The sequence below is a fragment of the Xiphophorus hellerii genome, chromosome 15, assembly GCF_003331165.1.
Source record: "Xiphophorus hellerii strain 12219 chromosome 15, Xiphophorus_hellerii-4.1, whole genome shotgun sequence".
In the NCBI taxonomy this organism is placed as follows: Eukaryota; Metazoa; Chordata; class Actinopteri; order Cyprinodontiformes; family Poeciliidae; genus Xiphophorus; species Xiphophorus hellerii.
This window is the reverse complement of record NC_045686.1, coordinates 16467130-16485783: the sequence shown is the minus strand read 5'-3', so window position 1 is coordinate 16485783 and position 18654 is coordinate 16467130. Positions and strand designations below refer to the sequence as shown.

General features: G+C 37.3%; 3 protein-coding genes and 3 non-coding genes across 8 annotated transcripts; all 6 read left to right on the top strand.

Moving 5' to 3' along the window:
- Window positions 1-1511: 1511 nt before the first annotated feature.
- Window positions 1512-12084, top strand: LOC116733660 (deleted in malignant brain tumors 1 protein-like). Of its 2 annotated transcripts, none has more exons than XM_032584447.1 (17): window positions 1512-1636; window positions 2579-2641; window positions 2939-2965; window positions 3085-3396; window positions 4488-4781; window positions 4901-5215; window positions 5308-5598; window positions 6105-6419; window positions 6527-6826; window positions 6930-7238; window positions 7436-7750; window positions 8219-8527; window positions 8610-8903; window positions 9026-9361; window positions 9455-9562; window positions 10449-10530; window positions 11313-12084. In XM_032584447.1, the coding sequence occupies exons 2-17, from the start codon at window positions 2605-2607 to the stop codon at window positions 11461-11463; spliced, it is 3795 nt and encodes a 1264-aa protein (XP_032440338.1). In that variant the 5' UTR covers window positions 1512-1636; window positions 2579-2604; the 3' UTR covers window positions 11464-12084. The 2 variants fall into 2 exon arrangements, with proteins under 2 accessions (XP_032440338.1, XP_032440337.1); XM_032584446.1 differs by lacking the exon at window positions 1512-1636 and adding an exon at window positions 2268-2416.
- rps12 (ribosomal protein S12) lies at window positions 8171-18617 on the top strand. 2 transcript variants are annotated; one of them, XM_032584458.1, is made up of 6 exons: window positions 8171-8176; window positions 15662-15708; window positions 16543-16659; window positions 17660-17762; window positions 18040-18141; window positions 18530-18617. In XM_032584458.1, the coding sequence occupies exons 2-6, from the start codon at window positions 15695-15697 to the stop codon at window positions 18590-18592; spliced, it is 399 nt and encodes a 132-aa protein (XP_032440349.1). In that variant the 5' UTR covers window positions 8171-8176; window positions 15662-15694; the 3' UTR covers window positions 18593-18617. The 2 variants fall into 2 exon arrangements, with proteins under 2 accessions (XP_032440349.1, XP_032440347.1); XM_032584456.1 differs by lacking the exon at window positions 8171-8176 and adding an exon at window positions 15452-15537.
- Window positions 13300-14747, top strand: LOC116733662 (SH3 domain-binding glutamic acid-rich-like protein 3). Its single transcript, XM_032584455.1, has 3 exons — window positions 13300-13522; window positions 13730-13897; window positions 14463-14747. Exons 1-3 carry the CDS (start codon window positions 13322-13324, stop codon window positions 14523-14525), a joined length of 432 nt encoding a protein of 143 aa, XP_032440346.1. The 5' UTR covers window positions 13300-13321; the 3' UTR covers window positions 14526-14747.
- LOC116734754 (small nucleolar RNA SNORD101) lies at window positions 16386-16459 on the top strand. The gene has a single exon (XR_004342259.1). It is a non-coding gene; the product is annotated as a small nucleolar RNA SNORD101 (small nucleolar RNA).
- LOC116734757 (small nucleolar RNA SNORD100) lies at window positions 17088-17170 on the top strand. Its single transcript, XR_004342262.1, has one exon. It is a non-coding gene; the product is annotated as a small nucleolar RNA SNORD100 (small nucleolar RNA).
- On the top strand, window positions 17840-17922 carry LOC116734758 (small nucleolar RNA SNORD100). The gene has a single exon (XR_004342263.1). It is a non-coding gene; the product is annotated as a small nucleolar RNA SNORD100 (small nucleolar RNA).
- Window positions 18618-18654: the final 37 nt, after the last annotated feature.

Here is an 18654-nt window from a genome sequence, read left to right as displayed (position 1 = left end):
AAAATTTCTCACTTTAAATTTACACTTTTTGTTATGACTGGCTAAAAAGGCATGAAGGGGCTCACTATGACTTTCCTTTTTCACTCTCTCTTTCTTCTAAAAGACATTTAAAAGACCCAAGAGGTGCTGCTGTTAGCAGTTATAACCTTTCTGATTTAAAAGATATTATATATTGCCATAATGAGATATAAATTTTGTAATAGGGATTTTTGCACGTCATTATAATCACAAACATTTCTCGAGATGCTGCTCATGAATTTATTTGGCATACTGGCATTGTTAATGTTTGCAGTAAAGGCACTTTGTCCTCTAAATACCACTTTTTGTTATACCTCCACAACATAAGCTTATGCAGAAATCTTCTTTTTCTTTTGGCATTTCTCTTTAAGGGTTACCACGGTGAGTCATCTGTCTCAATGTAACTCTGCCTTCTGCATCTTCTTCTCTCACACAGATGTCCAGCTACCTGGAAACATAAATATTAGTCATTTTTCAGAACTTTTGTCAATGTCGCAGTTACTTTGAATATTTATGTTTACCGACTGACAGATATGACCAAGTTTAGGTGAGTGACCATGTTCTTTCAGTCATTTTTTTCTTAATTTTTAAGGCCAACACTTCTGCCCCATTTAAAATTTTCATTTTGAAGAGAAATCAGTACCTATCACTTGCTCATTTTTACATCATGTCCTCCTCGTTCATTGCTGCCAAATAAACTGTGTATTTGTCAAACTAATTTATTATCATTTGCATGGTAGCTAAATTAGTCTATTATTCACAAGTAAATCAGTAATTAGACATGAAGAATTAAGTGCATGTTGTGAAATGCCTAAAAGAGAGTACACTATGAAAACAGTAATAAGGAGAAGTTGTGCAGATTCTTAGCAAAGGAAATTGTAACGTGCAAAAATAGCCAAAGTCAGTTGACCCAAAATGCTGAATAGACAAATACACTTTTGCAATACATTTGAGAACAGTTTGCCCCCTTCCTTCAACGTCCACACACCCTGGTCCCCAGATCTTGCCTGCCTCAAATTTTAACTAGATGTTCAATCTGATTTTAAACATGTTTTGGTCATTAAAACTGTATTAGTCTGTTTGCCAAACATAGGACATGACCAGTCTCAGAACATAGAACTTTCTTGCACAGTACAACACATGTTTGTCAGTAGGTGAGGATGCTATTTATCAGTGTTATATGCCATACTTTTAGGACTTTTGCTGGTTAAATCACAAATATTTTTCATTCTATTGTCACTTTCTTGTCACCTTGCAGTCATGCATCAATTTGTGTTGGTCTACTAAAAATTACAACTGTGAAGTAGTGTTTTGTGTAATCGAACATGCTCCGGAAGGTACAGCTTTGTTACACTTAGCAGTGCTGTTTTGCTTTGCTGAACATTTTTGGAAGAAAAAATTTGGTTCTTTCAAGGAAATGAATAAATGCGCTGATCACAGAGAAGCAGAGTTTCATAATAGGAAATGTTTTGCATCCAGGCTCGAAGTGATATAAAAGATGGTGGGCAGGAGCTAGTTCCTGAATTTCAAGTGCTTGTGAAAGAGAGGTGCTGCTAGAGGCCAAGTTTTCATTATTTTTCTGTTCTTGTTTTGTTCTTGGCTGCATCAAGCCTGCAAGGTAAGAGAAAATGTCTTTTTTGAAAACAGCCACATAACAATTTATTTAAAAAAACAAACAAAAAAACTTTAAAAGTTTTACTTTTCAACATTGAAGATCAAAATCACCCATATGTTTGCTAAGGAGTAATCCAAATTTGTACCTATTTATGTGAAAGTCTAAATCATCGAAATGTTCAGCACACTTTTTCCTCAGTGGAGATTAGTATGTGTGCATATTTTACAAACTGGATTCTCACACAGAATTACACCAAATTATAGCTTTGCATTGTTAACAAAGTTTTTGCAAAATTTGTAGAAATCGAAAAAGTGTTAAATAGTTGGAACATATAAAAATGATAAGACAGGAATAACTTAAGCCTACATGATCAGTGGTCAAGTTCACTTGACATTTGTTCTCAAACACGCTTCCTTTTGATGTTGGATGTTTTCCTCTGAATCTCTTGACACATTATTTCATCCTTCCTAAAATAAAGATAAATAAAAAAGCTAATATATTACACATCTGCTTTCTAAAAGTAATACATATTAAAAGGTATTCTGTTCATGTCGAGTGTTAGATCTTTTTTTTATGTATGGTGTAAAAACAAAATGAAATCCCCTGTCATGTTCCATCTTTAATGATTGATCAAAATGTCAACATGTTAGAGTTTGCACTGCAAGTCCACACAGTCCATTTTATTCATAGGGATCCGCATGGCGCGCACATCCTACGACATAAACACATTTTCTGTTTGTTTATTAATTTCTAAATAGTGGGAGATAATATTTGGACGTTCAGGTAAGAAGCAAAAATGTTTTATCCTTTTGAGAAACGAGAAGTAGTGATACAGTATCCAAACGGCTCTTATTTCACTCCAAAATTTGTCACACATAACCATCATCGTAGAGGGAACAATAGCTTCCTCCTTTTCACTTTTTAAATTTTCTGTACCTTTTGCAGAATTTGGCCTTCTCGGAGGACCTAATATGGAAAGTCAGCATTTTTGTTTCCTTTTAATTGCAGGTGAGATTTTGTTTTTCTAGACACATACTTTCTGTTCATCTTTGGTGAAATGGTTTGCCTTACAACTACATCAACAAAGCATTTCTTGCTCCCAAGTGAAATTTTGACAGATTTCACTTGGGAGCAAGACATAAGATACTAAGTTTATTTTAAAACAGATACTATTTAAATTTTGCTTCTCTCTAATGTTGGAAAAAGAATGATTTTTCCAAATTGCCACACTTTTTTATTGATGGTTGTTGTAGATCTTCATAACATCACACATAATTATTTAAACTATATGTCATTGCCCTTCAGGTCTGCTGAGCTTACCTCTACTTATAGGTCAGTAAATTCCAAGCACGTGGCTGGATATCTATGTCCATCTTATTAAAAAAGCCTCTTGGCTGTCTTTGTCCATTGTTTTCTGTTTTTTTTTTTAATTGGTTACATTTCATTTCCAGAATGTGATAAAATTAGGCTTGTCGGGCCTTCACGTTGCGCTGGCAGAGTGGAGATCTACCATGATGACGTCTGGGGAACCGTGTGTGATGATCACTGGAGCATTGCTAATGCTGAGGTGGTGTGCCGAGAGTTAAATTGTGGCATTGTTATGGAGGCCAAGAAAAGTGCGTTCTTTGGAGAAGGCACACATGAGATCTGGTTGGATGATGTGCAGTGTAATGGGAAAGAGACCTCCATTATCAAGTGCCAGCACAAGCCTTTTGGGATTAATAATTGTGGGCATGGTGAAGATGCTGGAGTTGTATGCTCTGGTAAGTCCAATACTACTCACTATACTTGAGTTGCATCATACATTTAATGAGAGCCCATACTTATTATCTGGGAAAATAAATGTGTGTGCTTTTTAAAACCAGAGTTAAAATAAATACGTTTGTAAAATGTGTGCAAATGTTACAAGACTATAATTGTAAATGTACTTTCAGTATTTAAGTTCACTTTGAACTTAAATGAGTTCAAAGTGAACAAGGTCAAAATCAAACCAGTGGAACTATGCTTATCAGTATCAGATAGATACACTATCTGGGTAAAGATATGTTGTTGAGGTTTGTTGAAGCATGGACCTGATCTTCTACCTCATATTACAAATCTATACTTTTAAATACTTAGAAACTTACTGAATTTAAATCAAATGAGCAGGGAAAATCATCCATGGTCCCAAGAGCCCACATTGCTGCTGTGTGGCAAGTTTTGCATAGTTTCATCATCGAGACTTTTCTTAATCCAATCTCAACAGTGGCGTTTCTTTCTCCACCAAATTTACCAGGGGAATCAGAGTGGCACAAGATTTGTTTCATGGGGTATAGAACAAAACAATGAAACAAAAAATATATCACTATTATCAGTATTTAATGTTTTTTATATACATATTAGGGAGTACTATGCATATTCTGTGAGCTGAGATGACTGTGCAATGCATTTTAATGACTTGAGATAAAAGTGCTAATCTTAAAAAATATTAATTTAATTGTACATTATTTTTTCTGAAAATAATATACACCCTTCTTTCACTTATTTGGCTCTGATCCTTGTTGAGGCTCTTATAAAACATGACAGATTAGGATCTCTCACTAAACAAAAATAACAATAAGTGACCTATTTCAGATATTTATTGGAGTAAATTGACACACCTGGCAGTAAACCAAAAGTACATTTGCAGAGTGCTTCATCTTGCACTGCAAAATGGAAAATGGGTAAAAATGAACAACATCTACTTCAAAGCATTTTATGATTAAATTGTTATTGGTTTTTGTTTGATTTTATTGTCATTGATTTGAGTGGTGGATGAAATTCTTTGCCCCCCTTCAAGCTTTCCTATTATACTGATCACTGTCTGTTGTTTTAGAACATATTCGGATTCTCAACGGAACCAGTCGTTGCAATGGCAGAGTGGAGCTCTTCCAAGATGGCCAGTGGAAGCGAGTGTGCAGCAGTGACTGGGGTAAGGAAGAAGCAGACGTGGTGTGCCGGGAGATCAGCTGTGGCTCGCCTGTTGTTCAGGCTGCAACACAATACTTTGGAGAGGGTCAGGGGCTGCACGGTGTCAAAGCTAGCTGTGCTGGGAACGAGACCTCCATCTCCAGCTGTGAGATGCAAGACTTCAGAGAAACCTGCATTGATGCTACCATTTCCTGCATGAGTAAGTCAAACTTATAACTCACATTATACACTAATTTACTTCAACTTTAACGCTAAACATTGTATTTTTCTCACTTGCTTGGATGGACATATCTCAATTTCTTTTCTAAAACTTCACAGACAGCAAGCCAATCCGGCTAATAAATGGGACTAGTCGATGTTCTGGTCGCGTAGAAGTGTACTATGAGGGACAATGGGGAACCGTTTGTGATGACAAATGGGGCATGCAGGAAGCAGCTGTAACATGCCGAGAGATGAACTGTGGGAATGCTCTTGCTGTCAAGTACAAGGCCTTCTATGGAAAAGGACAGGACCAGGTCTGGTTGGATGATATTGACTGTACCGGTGACGAGAAGTCCCTGTCTGACTGCCCACATAGAGGTTTTGGAGAGCATGACTGTGACCACCATGAAGATGCTGGTGTTGTTTGCTCAGGTAACATATGCTCTAATATTTTTGCCACTGATATATGCACAAGTAATTTTAGATAAACCTGACATAAATCTCTTTAACTTCTTACTTACCAGAGAATGTGAGACTGATTAATGGAACTGACAGCTGCTCTGGCAGAGTAGAGGTCTTCTACAATGGTCGATGGGGAAAGATCTGCAGTAACAGTTGGGGTGGGACAGAGGCTACAGTACTCTGTAAAGAACTCAGTTGTGGAAGTCCAAAGAAAAACCAAGACGTCTTCACTTTTGGTGACAGCCCACTGGCAGGGCTAATAAGTAGATGCTCTGGTAACGTGAGCTCTATCAGTCAGTGTGTGGTGGACGAACATATCGGGAAATGTGAAGGTGTTTCTATTGCATGTGCAGGTAAGACAGACTATTCGTAAAAACAAGATGTGACTCTCCATATTTTTTATAAGAAAAAACAAAACATTTAAGTTTAAGTGTTGAACCAGTTCATAAGAAGGCTCTTTAGTGGTTGAATTTTTTGATCCATTGCAAGCCATCTTCATGTTACTGTGCCACATTGCATTTGCTAACTAACTTAGATCTTAATTATACATTAGCATAGTTGTGAACATGGTACACAGTAGACTAAGGTAAATATAGTTCTCACTTATTTATGCAACATGACTATTTTGTACCTTTTGCATCTTATTGTTTTGTGAAGCCAATAGACAATAATAATAATGTATTTGCTTTGATAGATAAATTGGTGTGCCCATTATTTTGGTTCAATGCAGATTCTAAAGTTTTGTAGCAATCATGCCTTTGAAAAGAGTACTAATCAGATGTAATAAGTGCTACACTAAGTTGTTCTCTGATCTAGCAACTAATAACTCTTTTGTACTTCAACTATGACTTTTCTTCAGGTAATCCTCCAATTAGGCTTGTTAATGGCACTGACCGATGCTCAGGTAGAGTGGAGGTTCTGCATGATGGCCAGTGGGGAACAGTGTGCGATGACGAGTGGGACATCAGAGATGCTCAGGTGGTGTGCAGGGCCTTGGACTGTGGATCTGCTCAGACAGCTAAAACTGCAGCCTACTTTGGTCAAGGCCAGGGAGACATCTGGCTAGATGACATAAACTGCATCGGCAATGAATCATCCCTTTTGCATTGCTACCGACCTCCTTTTGGAGAAAACAACTGTGGCCATGGGGAAGATGCTGGGGTGATTTGTTCAGGTATCTATGTTACCGTCTTTTATCCTATGTTTCAGAGGTGTGATTATCAAAATTTTATGTGGTCAGATCAGTCTTTTATCACCTAGAAAACTCTTCTTGTTTTTTAGCTAACCTTAGGCTGATAAATGGCACTGACACCTGCTCTGGCAGGGTTGAAGTCTACAATGGGGGCCACTGGTCATCAGTATACAATGTCAACTTTGGTATGAATGAAGCTGCAGTGGTATGCAGAGATATGAATTGTGGAGATGCTGTCAAGGCCACCGGATCATTTGGGGAAAGTGTAGACCTCAGAGGCTTAAAGATGAGTTGTAGTGGTACAGAGCGCTCCGTCACTCAATGCACGCTGAGAGAGTACACCAGATACAGAAATGATCGTATTCAAGAGGCATCAGTCCAATGTTCTGGTACGTGTTGTGTCAAATATTAACAAACTATCTCAATAAAATGTTAATTCACATGAAATGTGTAATTTTCTGCTCATCGCTGTATGTCACCTGCAATTTCCAGGAAATGTGAAGTTATCTGATGGGCCCCATGGTTGTGCTGGAAGAGTGGAGTTTTTTGATAAAGGCCAGTGGGGGACTGTGTGTGGGGAATCCTGGGACATTAATGATGCAACGGTTGTGTGCAGACAGCTGAACTGCGAGAGGGCTCATAAGATTACCAAAATGACAGAGTATGGTCTTGGGGTGGGACAGACCTGGATTGAACAAATTGAATGCAGTGGAAGGGAGTCTACTCTTTCCCAGTGCCCACAAAGACCATATAGAGACAGAACATGCAACACAACTTCTAAAGCTGGTGTGATTTGCACAGGTGAGTAATAATAAAAGCGAAGAAAACATCCATGGTTTTAGTTTGTTTCCTTGGTTTCTTTCTTTTCTCAATATGACATTGTGGTTGAAGATTCTCCTGTAAATACACCTTGAGGTTCTTGTCTCCTGCATGTAGTGCACATTAAAAATACCAGATTGTTGACTAGATATTGTGCGCTGTATGACTTGTCTTCACAGGGAGCTTAGAGGTCCGGTTGGCTAAAGGCAAGGACGAGTGCTCTGGAAGGGTTGAGGTCCGTCATGCTGAAACATGGCAAACGGTTTGTGATGCAGGCTGGACGGAAAGTAAAGCCGAGGTGGTATGCCAGTTGCTGGAGTGTGGCCATACTTTGAACGCTCCTGGTGGTGCTTCCTTTGGTCAAGGCAATGGAACTGTAGTGGAGGCGAGTGATTCATGTTTCGGCAACATGACTTCTCTTCAAAAATGCTCAGTAAATGGCTTTCGTAGATCAACATGTGGACATGAACATGATGCTGGGGCTGTGTGTGCAGGTAAGTTTTTTATAGATATATATGTTTTATGATATTTTCCATCCAAAAATACCAAGCAGAAGACCATTCGCTGGTTATTTGCCCTTGATTATATAAGGGGACAACCCTGTCATTTTGAGCTGTAGAAAGGCCAGAACAGCTTAAACAGGTGTTTGCTTTTTTTGCATATGTCTCATAATTGTCTTCTGAATTGTCCTTTAATTTTTTTGACATCTAGATGACTTCCATTTTTTTAACTAGGACATGGAATGAAGACTGTGATAAAAGAGGTTCTGAGTTTGATTTGAATCTATATTAAAACCACAGCAAACACAATAAAACCTGAGTTTAGATTTTTAATCATTACATTTACATAAAGGTAGAGTTTAATGGGTTTTATTTATTTATTTGACCATGGTTTGTTTGTAAAGGTGTGTCTCTTCGGATGTCTATTTGGTTTGTACAGAATGTTTTTCTGTTTTCATGCAGCCCAGCTGCGGTTGGTTGGTGGCTCAGGCCAGTGCTCTGGCAGAGTGGAGATCTTCTACAAAGGCCAATGGGGTACCGTGTGCGATGATGACTGGCAAATGAGCAATGCTGATGTGGTGTGCAGACAGATTGGTTGTGGTCATGCGGTCTCGGCCCCCACCAGTGCACATTTTGGTAGAGGCTCCGGTCCAATCTGGTTGGACAATGTGGAGTGCACAGGCCAAGAAGTTGCACTTACCCACTGTCAACACCGTGGTTTTGGAGAAAATAACTGTGGGCATGGTGAAGATGCTGGTGTCATCTGTTTAGGTAAGGAACCAGGTTCATTTTGAATCTAGAATTTATTTTTCTTCCATAATTGAACTTTTGTGGTTCTTCAACTGCATTTCAGGTGATCTACAAAAGCCCCAGATTTCTTTGAGTCCTTCTGCAGAGGTAATCTGGGGTGATAAAGTGGAAATCACATGCACAGTGACAACAGAACACTTGGGTGGAACATTTGTGCTAAAAAACACTCGAGGGTCATTTTTTAAGGAAAAATTCTCAGACCATGAGGCGGCAACCTTTGTCTTCCCTCAAGCAGATTTCAACCTAAATGGGTCATACTTCTGTGAATATCATAAGAAACTGGCAGATCAAATTATTTATTATCCTCAAGGAAATACAGCCGATATCTCTGTTAATGGTAAAAAAGTTTCTTCATTGTTTTTTTTTTAACGTATAGTTTTTATAAAACATACTATTAATTCATATTTATGTACAGACATTATCATGAAGTCTAAAAGAAAATGTGTCTTTATCTTGCAGTAAAGTTAGGGATACCCAGCATCTCTCTAACATCTGCTCATCAGATGGTGATCTACAGTCCTGTTAAACTATCCATCACCAAAGGAAGTGCCTTCTCCATAACTTGCGCGATTCATTCCAGGTTTCCTGGTGGCATCTTCTACCTGAGCAATTCTAACAAAAATATCTCCGAGGCCAAACCAGCGTTCGGACACAACATTTTCTACATGGCGTACTTTGAATTCCCAGAAATAGATTTTAAAGACCAAGGAGACTATGCTTGTGTCTACGCTGTTAACATCTCATCAATTCCCTTCTGTTCCTCTCCCTCCAAGACACTCCAACTCACTGTACTCGGTAACGTTTGATATAAAGAAATAATTGCTTTACTTCCGTCATATTTTTGCTTTTAGTTCTTTTTTCTTCCAACACATGTCTTTATCTTTACAGCAACCACCTCTGCATCAGTTGCTGCAGTTGTTGTGGGAGTGTTATTGATACTTCTTGTCTTGTTGGTCATTGGTTTCTTTGTTTGGAGAAAGAAATGGCGAGGTGCTGGTAAGATTCCTATTTTATTGTTAATGTTTATTGAATACTAAATTGTGCAGTGGTCCATTGGGCCTTTATCACTCATTTATGTTTGAAAACTTTCAGAGTTTGTCATTTGGATGTTGCTGTGTATTACAACTCTTATCGGCAGAGTGTAATGGATACTTTTTATTGTAACACACTGCATATACTGTAACACACTGCTAGCACCAAATGAAAAGATACATACATTGTTTTTTTCACTGTCTAAGGTTAAGTCAGACCAAGCCTCAAATTACCAAAATTATAACTTTAAAATACATCCACAGGTGTGTGTCCAATTAACTGAAATGTTCAAGTTAGCCTATCAGATGTTATTGAATGTAAACATCTGACTTTGAAATTAGCAATAAATCTTCAGTAAATTATTTCTGTTATTGTAATGTCTTTTAGCAAATATATAAATTTTGGCAATTCTAAATAACCTAAAACAAGAAAGGTTTGTTTGATTTAAGTTCAGACAGTGAGATAAAAAAGTGTATGTGTATGTATGCAAACTTCTGGCTTTGCACATATTTGTTGGCACCCATATTAAACAGGTGCAAAAAGCTCTAAAGTAAACAGATTTTTTGCAAAGTTGTTGCAAAGTCTCAGAGTGAAAACTTTTAAAAAGCATCTAAACTGAAATTACATTAGATTTATTTTCTAGAGTGAAAAAATCCGACGTTAAATATATTTTTTATCAAAATCACCTGTGCTACAGCCCTAGGTTCCAATGAAAATCATGCAGAAATTTTTTTTTTTTTGAAGGAATTCAAGTTTATCATAGTTTAAAGTAAAAACTGAGTAATCCATGACTTTATGCGAAAACGAGAACTGCTTTTCAGTTGACCATGATGTTATGCTTTCTTTTTAGTTATCATGGTTCAGTTTAACAACAGGTTAGAACCCAAAAAGCAAGAGCTGGACGACAGAGGCAATGGGGCACTCGATGAAAGGTAAGGATAATCTGCAGCTGTCTCACTAACTTCTCCACAACTTCGTCTTTTATGTGCTCCTTACCCTAATGCTGTGTTCCTTGATATTCTCTTGCTATAAACCCATGATGCATTTTGTCAAACAACTGAGTATATAGGGAGATAAATAGCATTTAGGTAGATGCTATTTATTTTTTGAAATAAAAAAGTGTTTAGATGGCAATTGGTTGCACTAAATTTTATTTAGGGCAGGTGTTTGCAAATGTTTTCTAACTATAATAACAATACATAGCCATTTTCAGTTTTTTGTGTTTTGGCAAAAAATTACAGAAAAAACAGAAAAGAACTTACACCTCTTTGATATCGCTGGAAGAGAGCAGCTCTCTAACACCACTGACTTCTTCAGTGTCATCATAAGATGCAGAAGATAACGAACTAAGAGGATTCTGTGTCTGTGCAGCTACAGGGGTAGGTTCTGGCCATTTGTGAATGACCAGCAGCAGGGTGGATTGCATGACAGCCATGGTCACATCGATTGGCGCTATCCGCTGCTCTATTGTAGTGCACTTTCTGTTGGGTGGAAGATATAAAGTATTTTAAAGTCAAATGGCTCAAGTCCATATGAGTAATTTGTATAAAAGTTAAGTTCCAAATCCTTTGTGGTTTTATCAGGTTGGTATGACCTGAGTCTAAGCCTCTGTTAGCTGTTACAAAATGTTGCTGTCACTGATTTGAGGTCAAAGAGTCTGGAAACTATGTTGTGGTGACATAATTCCATTCTTGTCTGTCCTCCTCATTTTTAGGGAACGTACCAACCAGTTGTATGATAGAGGACAACACGACAGCATGAAAAGAATGAACAACAATCTTGAGTTTGAGAGCACTGAGGAAAAAGTCCCAGAAGATTTGGTAGGAAGAGTCTGTTACGAGCGTGAACCACTGGTTGATCCTTAATGGACCCTTAATGGATCAACCAGCAATACCATCCAACACAGGCCTACTACTTATTTTCAAAGCAACACAACATCAAGCTGAAAGGCGGTGTTTAATGTTTAATTTCTTTATACATTGTTGAAAACACCAACGCTGATGCCTTAATGTTCTGAGACCTCAGAGCAAACTTATTTGTTAGAACACCAACCTATCGGGAACAAGCATCAGACCTTTTGATGGTGTATAGAAGCTCCTTACAAGTTCCAAGATAAATAGGGAACTTTGTTGTGTTTTTACATTTATTTTTTGAAAAGTAATTTTTAGCTTTTATTTTACAATTGAATAATGTAAGCCTTATCATTTGCTCTAATGATAAGTGCAAACAATGAACAACTGCTCATTGTTTGCACATATAAAATATAGTTCTAATCTCTCATACAATATAATTCATTTAGTCAGAAACAATTATTTTTCATTCATATTCCTGTGGTGATTTTTAAAGATAAGGTAAATCATAAAGCTATTTGGTGCAAGGATGAGTTGAAGGTCTTAATCACCTTGAATAAAGACATTTTTGGTGTTTCTCAGTAATTTGCTTTTTGTAAAGTGTGACTGATTAATAAAGTTTTGCTTTGAAAAGAGTGTTGACTTTGATCATACATTTCTTCAAAATCAATGAACAGGTACTCAGAATATCCTGGTGAAAAATTAATATACTAAGTATGTTATATTTTAACATACTTGAGCATACTTTAAGTCATACTAATCATGAGTATACTTTAAGTTCACTTAGGATTAGTTAACATAAAGTGTGACATTTTGGAACAACTAATTTTGTGCTTAGTGTACTTTAATAGTATTTAAATTGTATTAAATACTATTAAAGCACAATTTAAAGTGTACTAAGTGTACTTCAACATACTTTTTTTGGACAACTTAAGTTAAACTTAGTATACTGTAAGTATATTGCTTTTTATGTAATATAAAAGTGCTTGATTAATATATTTTGAGTGTACTATTTTTGTGACTGAATTACATTTAAAATATATTTAGAATGTATTTTAAGTATATTGGCATTACATATTTTATATATTAGTAGTGTGATTACAATAATCTACAATTACACTTTTGGTTTATTATAATTACTAATGAAGTACACTTTTTAGTTACTTAATGTCTTTTATTATTCTGCTTTGCCACTTTGTACATTACATGCTTCATACACACTACGGTACTGCAAACACATCAGGATACCAGAACACAGAAGGATCAATTACTACACACTTTACAGGTGAGACTAATTACATTGTGCTTTCAATATATTACCATTTTGGTAACACTTTATTTGATGGGGTGTGCATAAGACTAACATGACACTGTCATAAACATAACACCTGTCATCCAACTTTTAAAGCAACTTCTCATTAAAAGTGTCATTATTTACTGGATGACACTTCATAGCACCTGTTAGTATGTTCCTAATAGGTGTTATGTCATGTTTGACATAAGGGCTAAGAGCTTCAAGTAAACTCACAACTCAGTTAATAATGTTTGAACAATGCTTTGAGTCTCCACAATCAACAAGCTAATGCTAGCTTACTTCCACTCTGTTTGGATATGACTTTTTGATAAAGACTTTTTTAAACTGGAAATATTCAAATCAATATTGTGCTTAACAGTGTTTGAGTAAGGTGCTAATAATAGAAAGTAAAAAAAAATGTTTGTGTGTAACTTTTAAATTCCAGGCTTTAATGTAGTTTTACTGCTGTTCGGGGCTTTTAAAGGTGTGCTTCTGTGTGGGAGTGTGCATTCTTGAGTGATTTTGCTAATGACAGGGACAGGCCTTGACAGGAATATGGTCAGACAAGTGGGTGTGTCCATGCAGGAAGGTAAACTCTGTCTAAACCTGTTCACCTTGCCTGCTGCTTCAGCAAGCCCACATACCTTCAGACAGCATACTGCAACATTCTCAGGGTGGTTTCTCTCTGAAAACCTCAGTTTTTGTCCATATTGGCGTTTTACTTTTGGAATAGCAGACATGTTGACGGTGTACATGGCCAGTGTGAGCGGTTCTTTGGAGGTACAGTATCCAGTCTTTGTTTTCCTTCTTTGCAGCAGAAAATACAGTGAAGCATGGTGTACATTGTATTTTCCATGTGTAGACAATCTGTGTGCACAATTCAGAAGAACATGTGGTCACTGAGGCGTATCTTTGGTAGAACTCAGACTCAACCACTGCACGGGCACACTTGACCTCTACTGACTGATGAAAAGCTTTTCTTTCCAGGTGAAGAAAAATCAAGAACGAATCTTCTCTGTCCTCACTTCTAAGAAAATTGCCTTCAAACAGGTGGATATTACTCAGAACATTGAGGACAAGAATTTAATGAGGAAGAAGGCAAACAATCCAACTGCACTTCCTCCACAGATATTCAACGGAGATGTATACTGTGGAGTAAGTTTTCATTAATCCTGTAACAGTGATAAGAGTTAGAAAGAATGAGGTGAATTAAAAAAAAAAAAAAAAATTAAATGTGAAGGGTTGCCGCATGCACCGCACCTAAAAAATTCTTGCAGGACAGTAGGGTGTGGACACAGAGACTAAATAAATATTTGCTGTATGAATCACCCATGTTGTGGCTTCACAGACACTACTGTAATTATAAAAGAAAAATAGCTCACAACGAAGAACCTATTCTCATTTTTATTCACAGTTTTGGTAGAGTAGACTAGTCACATGAAAGTCTAACATTTCTATTTATCCAAATATAGTTACCGAACTCTGAAAGTAATGAAAAATGTTTGTGTGAAGTCATGTAATAAATTGCTTTAATAAATATGAAACATTGTATACAAGCTACTAGGAGATATTAGGAGAGTATATTAGTACGTCACATTCTTCTTCCTGTGCTGTAAACAATTAAATAACTTAGAACTACCTGTCTTTATGTTTTTTTCTCTTGATTCCTCCATCTCAGACTAAAATTTTGATCAGCTAATTTTCTTTCTGTTTTCCCCAGGACATTAATGCATTCAATGAAGCGATTGAGAATGAAGAACTTGAGAAGTTCCTCAAGCTATAAAGGGAATGCTGAGCAGCAATGTGGGAGTTTCGGGAACATACTAATGGAATTCGCTGCACAAACTATTATGAAAGAATATCTTTTTGCTCATCTATCTTTCATAGAGTATGCTTTATTGCTTCAAGATGCCAAGAAGGGTTGCCTTTTGAGAAAAACGTGGGATTTTGGGTAGCAGCACATTTTGGAATGTTGTAAAAGTGAAATAAAGTGTTTCAAAACTGTCTGATTTATGTTATTCTCATTTATTTTTGTAGTTCTTTCTTACTTCAATCATATAATTGCACTCTACAGTAATCAGCCAACATCACTATTTACAACCTTTTGAACAACAGAACTACAAAAGGTGAGGGGAATGTTCTAGTATGTTTAGTACATAGTTTTTAAAACTTACTTAGAACATGCCAATAAGTTTAAAGGAAACTTGTTTTTTATTGAATATATTAAAAATGTAATTGTTAAATATAAACAATGTTTTTTAAGTACATTTTTTATTTAGTACCTTTAGCCTATTGAAATGAGAAAGACAAGAATTTCGGAGATTTTATAGCGACATTTTTCCAAAGGTCAGATAAAATGTTTTCACAATTGAATAGAATGTTTTCTAAAATTTGCAAATAATTATTGAAAAACGACGAGAAAAAAAATGCTCTTAGCAGAAAGCAAAAAATATTCCAGAACGAGCCTACCGATCAAACCCATTCAAAAACGGGAAGCGACTCACATCTGGTATATCAGCCTTAAGGATGCCGTTTAGTGCAGAATATATACACACATATCTAATAAATGTCAAAATCTTGCTTTTAAACAACATATAGAGTGACGAGAGAGGAGAAATGGATTCTGATTAATGATCAGTTTGGAAGTACAAAGAAAGTCGGTCAATATTGATAAGCAGAGCCAAATGATGCGGATCACAAAAGGATTCGGAATTCCCATCACCTCCCTGCCGGTATTAAACCAATGTCGCAGCTTTATGACGTCCTCTTTACCCGCTACCTGAGAGGAGGATTGGGTGCGTTTCCCTAACTGCTGACACAATCTGCACGATTAATCAAGCATCTTAAGTTTTAATGTAATCAGACCTTGCTGTTTATGATGGACAATAACTCTACTTTTATGTCTCCAATATATTGCAGAACTTTAAGTTCGCCATCCATCGCAAATCTACAATGGCCGAGGAAGGGTGAGCATGACGCTTCGTTCAGCTACAGCTACATTAGCAGTGCGTTTAGAAATGGAGAATATAAGTAGCTGGACTTACAAGAGCCGACTATTAAACAATAAGGAGATATATAGCTAAAGCTTTGAGAAGCTCCGTGTAGTCTCACAGGTTTAAAGCTTCTGACGACGCTTGACACAAGCTAGGAGGCTGGCTAAGCTGAGATGTACGTTCAGAATGAAACACAAGTCTGATGGGATCTGTATGAAAAAATTTACTTGAATGCGGTTGCAAAGTTTACAGAGAGAGGTATTTAAGATTAGGGTGGCTTTAAATTAACCCTCTATGAACATATGAAGTTGCAATCCATAAACAATACGGGGACAGATAGGATGGATAATCGTTATGCTACTTACTGGAAGTGTAAACGGTGCACCTAGGATTTGATTAATAGACTCGGTATTTGCAAAAAAAAAAACCTAATCATTTTCTGAGATTTGACTGACCTGTCTACAATCAGTGCAGTCTAAATGAAAATGAATCCACTTTTAATTTCTTGTCACTTTTGTAATTAGCGTTGATTATTTTTGCTTTTTATGTTCTGATAGCTGTAAGCTAACTGTCAATAGAAAAACAAAATGTGTTCGAGTGCCAGCGTTTAAGGTCCAGCAGGTCTGGAGACTTAAGCTTTTCTGAGCTCTGCTTAAGTGATGATTCAGTTCTTTGTCGGATACCCCTTCACTCTACAATGAGTGAGATTTTCCATCTGATGTGCCAGAAGCTCAGTAATGCACGCTAGTTTCTCCAACGTGAAGTTGAAGTTGTCCCCTTTTAAAAATGCTTCCTTCTTCTCGATAGCACTGCTGCCGGAGGTGTGATGGATGTCAACACCGCTCTCCCTGAAGTGCTGAAGACCGCACTTATCCACGACGGCCTTGCACGTGGAATCCGTGAGGCTGCCAAGGCTCTGGACAAGTAAGTGGAAATGCCCTTATTATCATTTCATAGGATTCTTTGCTGAACCACTCTGTTTAAAATAACTTAAAATAATTTTTTTTTGGAGAAGCTTCTAGTTGATCAAGGTTTATTAAAACATTAAGGAAGAAAATGTGCCTGAAGGAGACAACTTGGTAGAGCACCTTTAAGGCACAGCATTGCAAAGCACAAAAACAAAAAATCGGTAATTATCAGCATACTTTAAAAAAAAAAATCCTAAAAGCTTAAGCCATGTCAGAAAAACAATGCTTGGATAAAATATGCAAGTCTATTGTTATAACTTGGCTTTTTCAGGGCTGACAGTGAAGGTCAGATATCCAAGGAAAAGTTTTATTTGCTGAAGTGTGGCATGTACTTCAAATGTGTGGTGTTGTTTACAGATGGTAGAGTTTAAGGAATTGTGCTGCTGTATCAGTGATGATAACTTGGCTCCCTCTACTGAACTTTGTGAGGAGATCGCCTCTGTTACCCAAATTCTGTCTGAGATGCAGTCCAGCACACCGCTTGTAGTTAAAACTCATCCTGCCAAGATTTGCTCGCACGTCAGTGTTTATGTTGCAGAAAATAGTGGGACTTGTATCAGTCAAAGTCAAGCCTGTTTGAGGCTGTTTTGCTCCCTTTGCATTTGCTTCATGTCCCCACCCTGCTTTGGCAAAGAACTAAATTTAATCTGCCACTTGACTTAATGTAATGTTTTGATTGTTGTTTCTATGTTGCATGACTTTGTGTTTGTTATGATGTAAAGCACTTTGAAATGCCTTGTTGCTGAAATGTTTATACAAATGAAATTTGATTGATTGATTAATCTAGAATTTTCTGACAAATAAGATTTTTGCTCTTTAGTGCTGCAGTGATTGGCTGCTCTTGTTCTTTTCCTAATGTAGAAAGTGTTGTCACAAAGTGTCATATGTGCCACTTTTGTTTTTATGCCTTGCATATTTATTTAGAACATCTAGTAAATTTCTTCTGTTTTTGGCAGACGTCAGGCCCATCTCTGCGTCCTGGCTGCCAACTGTGACGAGCCCATGTACGTCAAGCTGGTGGAGGCTCTGTGCGCCGAACATCAGATCAACCTGATCAAGGTAAGCGATTGGTTTATCAAGGCAGATGTTGGATTCTTGGACTTCTTCAGCATTCAAGGTTTTGTGAAAGGTACTTCTGTGTCATTGATGACAACTTGGCTCCCTCTACTGAACCCTGTGAGGAGATTGCCTTTGTTACCCAATTTTGATCTGAGATGCAGTCCAGTACACATGGCTTTTATTTCATCATTACTTAGATTTCTTTGTACAGTATGGAAACCAACAAGCTGACGTTTATTTCCTTCATGTGACTATATTGCCATTTCTTATTTCGTAGGTTGACGACAACAAGAAGCTCGGTGAGTGGGTCGGACTTTGCAAGATCGACCGCGAAGGAAAACCCCGCAAGGTGGTGGGCTGCAGCTGCGTTGTTGTCAAGGTAAAGGCTTGATTTCTTTGTTGATGAAAAAGGAGTTATTTGCTTAAACTTGTGCGTAAGTATTGTTACGAGCGTAAGGGGAAGGCAAAGATCTAGTGTACTGTAAAGTGCAGAAGGCATTAGACGAGGTCTGCCAGTCAAGTCCAGGTGCTGTGCATTATGCTACGCAGCTGTCCAATTACTGGCGAGATAATAGCCATAGTACGAGCCCCATCATCTTGCTGTGATATCTGGGGTCCCTTTAAATGGCGACATGCACTGTAAAATGCAACAGTACTGTGCCAGAGCTTGTGACAAAGGACTTTTACGTCTCATGTATGCCTGCAGCTGTTAAAGCTTAATTTACCATGGAAATGCAACACCAACTTAGTTCTTGTTTTGTGTGCAGGATTATGGCAAAGAGTCTCAAGCCAAGGATGTGATTGAAGAATACTTCAAATCCAAGAAATGAGATATTAATAAAATGTGGAAATGAATTTGCCTCTGGTGTTTTACTTTCAACTCTTCTTGGCA